Here is a 1,088-nt window from a genome sequence, read left to right on the forward strand (position 1 = left end):
TGGTGGGGGGTGGGGGCTGGGCCTCAGGGGCTGGGCAGCTCCCTGAGGAGCCACTGGCTTTCTGGGGCCTCGGAGGCTGCAACTGCCTCTGGGGGAGGGACCGGCCTGGACCAGACGGTGGGCAGCACGGACCCTGAGGGGCCCCTTCTCTGGGGTTCATGGGGCAGGGGGAGCAGCTGGATGCCAAGGAGAACTCTGCCCACCAGCCACCTCCTGGGCCCCAAAGACCCCCCGCAGCCCGAGGGAGTTCACGTCTGACCGCAGGGGCCTGAGCAGTCCCTCTCGGGGCTGCGGAGGGGACACTGCCCACAGTTACCGCAGCCCGTGGAAGGGCCCGGAACACCACGCCACCCAGCCACCGGCAGCCGCCAGTCACATGTGCTAACATCTGTCTGCACACCCCCACACATGCACATACATGCACATGGGTGCACACATGCATCTACACACGCACACACGTGCGCCCTCTTTTTTGCAGCGCCCCGTGAGGTAGGCACAAGAGGACCCGTGGCTCCGATTCCTGGATGGGAGAACCGAGGCAGAGTGGGAGCCCCCCCCCGCCCCTGTGCACGGGGCGCCCCCAGCCCACTGACTCACCGGGGGGCCCCCTTCTCCGGGAAGGCCAGGCTCTCCAGCTTCGCCAGGCTCGCCCTGAGGAGGAAACGCGGTCACGTGGGGCCGAGAGCAATGGCTCCAACACCCGGGTTCTTCACACACACGCGCGCACACGCATGCACACACATGTGCACACACACACATGCACACGTGCGCACGCCCTCATGGGACACGGTGACGTTGGGGGCGGGAGTCACCTTCTCTCCCACCGCTCCAGGGTTGCCTATTCCTCCGGGGGGACCTTGCGGCCCGTCAGCACCTGGCGCTCCAGAGGGTCCTCGGGGGCCGGGGGGGCCTGGGGGGCCCTAGGAGACGGAGAGCATTGGACACGGAGAAATGCCGACTTGGCCGAAATCGGAGCCGGCCGCCCGGCCAGGTCCCGGCACACTTACCATCTGGCCCACGTCCCCCGTCTCGCCCTTCTCTCCCGGAGGCCCCGGCAGACCCTGCGAACAGGAGGGGGCTGAGCAGGG

At 68.4% G+C, this 1,088-nt stretch overlaps 1 protein-coding gene across 1 annotated transcript in view; it reads right to left on the reverse strand.

Moving 5' to 3' along the window:
- Positions 1 to 1,088, reverse strand: part of COL5A1 (collagen, type V, alpha 1) — a gene marked incomplete at its 5' end in the record, with an annotated part of 94,117 nt that overhangs the window by 21,497 nt on the left and 71,532 nt on the right. Inside the window, 3 exons of the mRNA XM_014544215.1 lie at positions 598 to 651; positions 813 to 920; positions 1,008 to 1,061. Of these exons, the coding sequence (XP_014399701.1) occupies positions 598 to 651; positions 813 to 920; positions 1,008 to 1,061 (216 nt within the window). The remainder of the gene's footprint in view (positions 1 to 597; positions 652 to 812; positions 921 to 1,007; positions 1,062 to 1,088) is intronic.

The sequence above is a fragment of the Myotis brandtii genome, unplaced genomic scaffold (genome assembly GCF_000412655.1).
Source record: "Myotis brandtii unplaced genomic scaffold, ASM41265v1 scaffold357, whole genome shotgun sequence".
In the NCBI taxonomy this organism is placed as follows: Eukaryota; Metazoa; Chordata; class Mammalia; order Chiroptera; family Vespertilionidae; genus Myotis; species Myotis brandtii.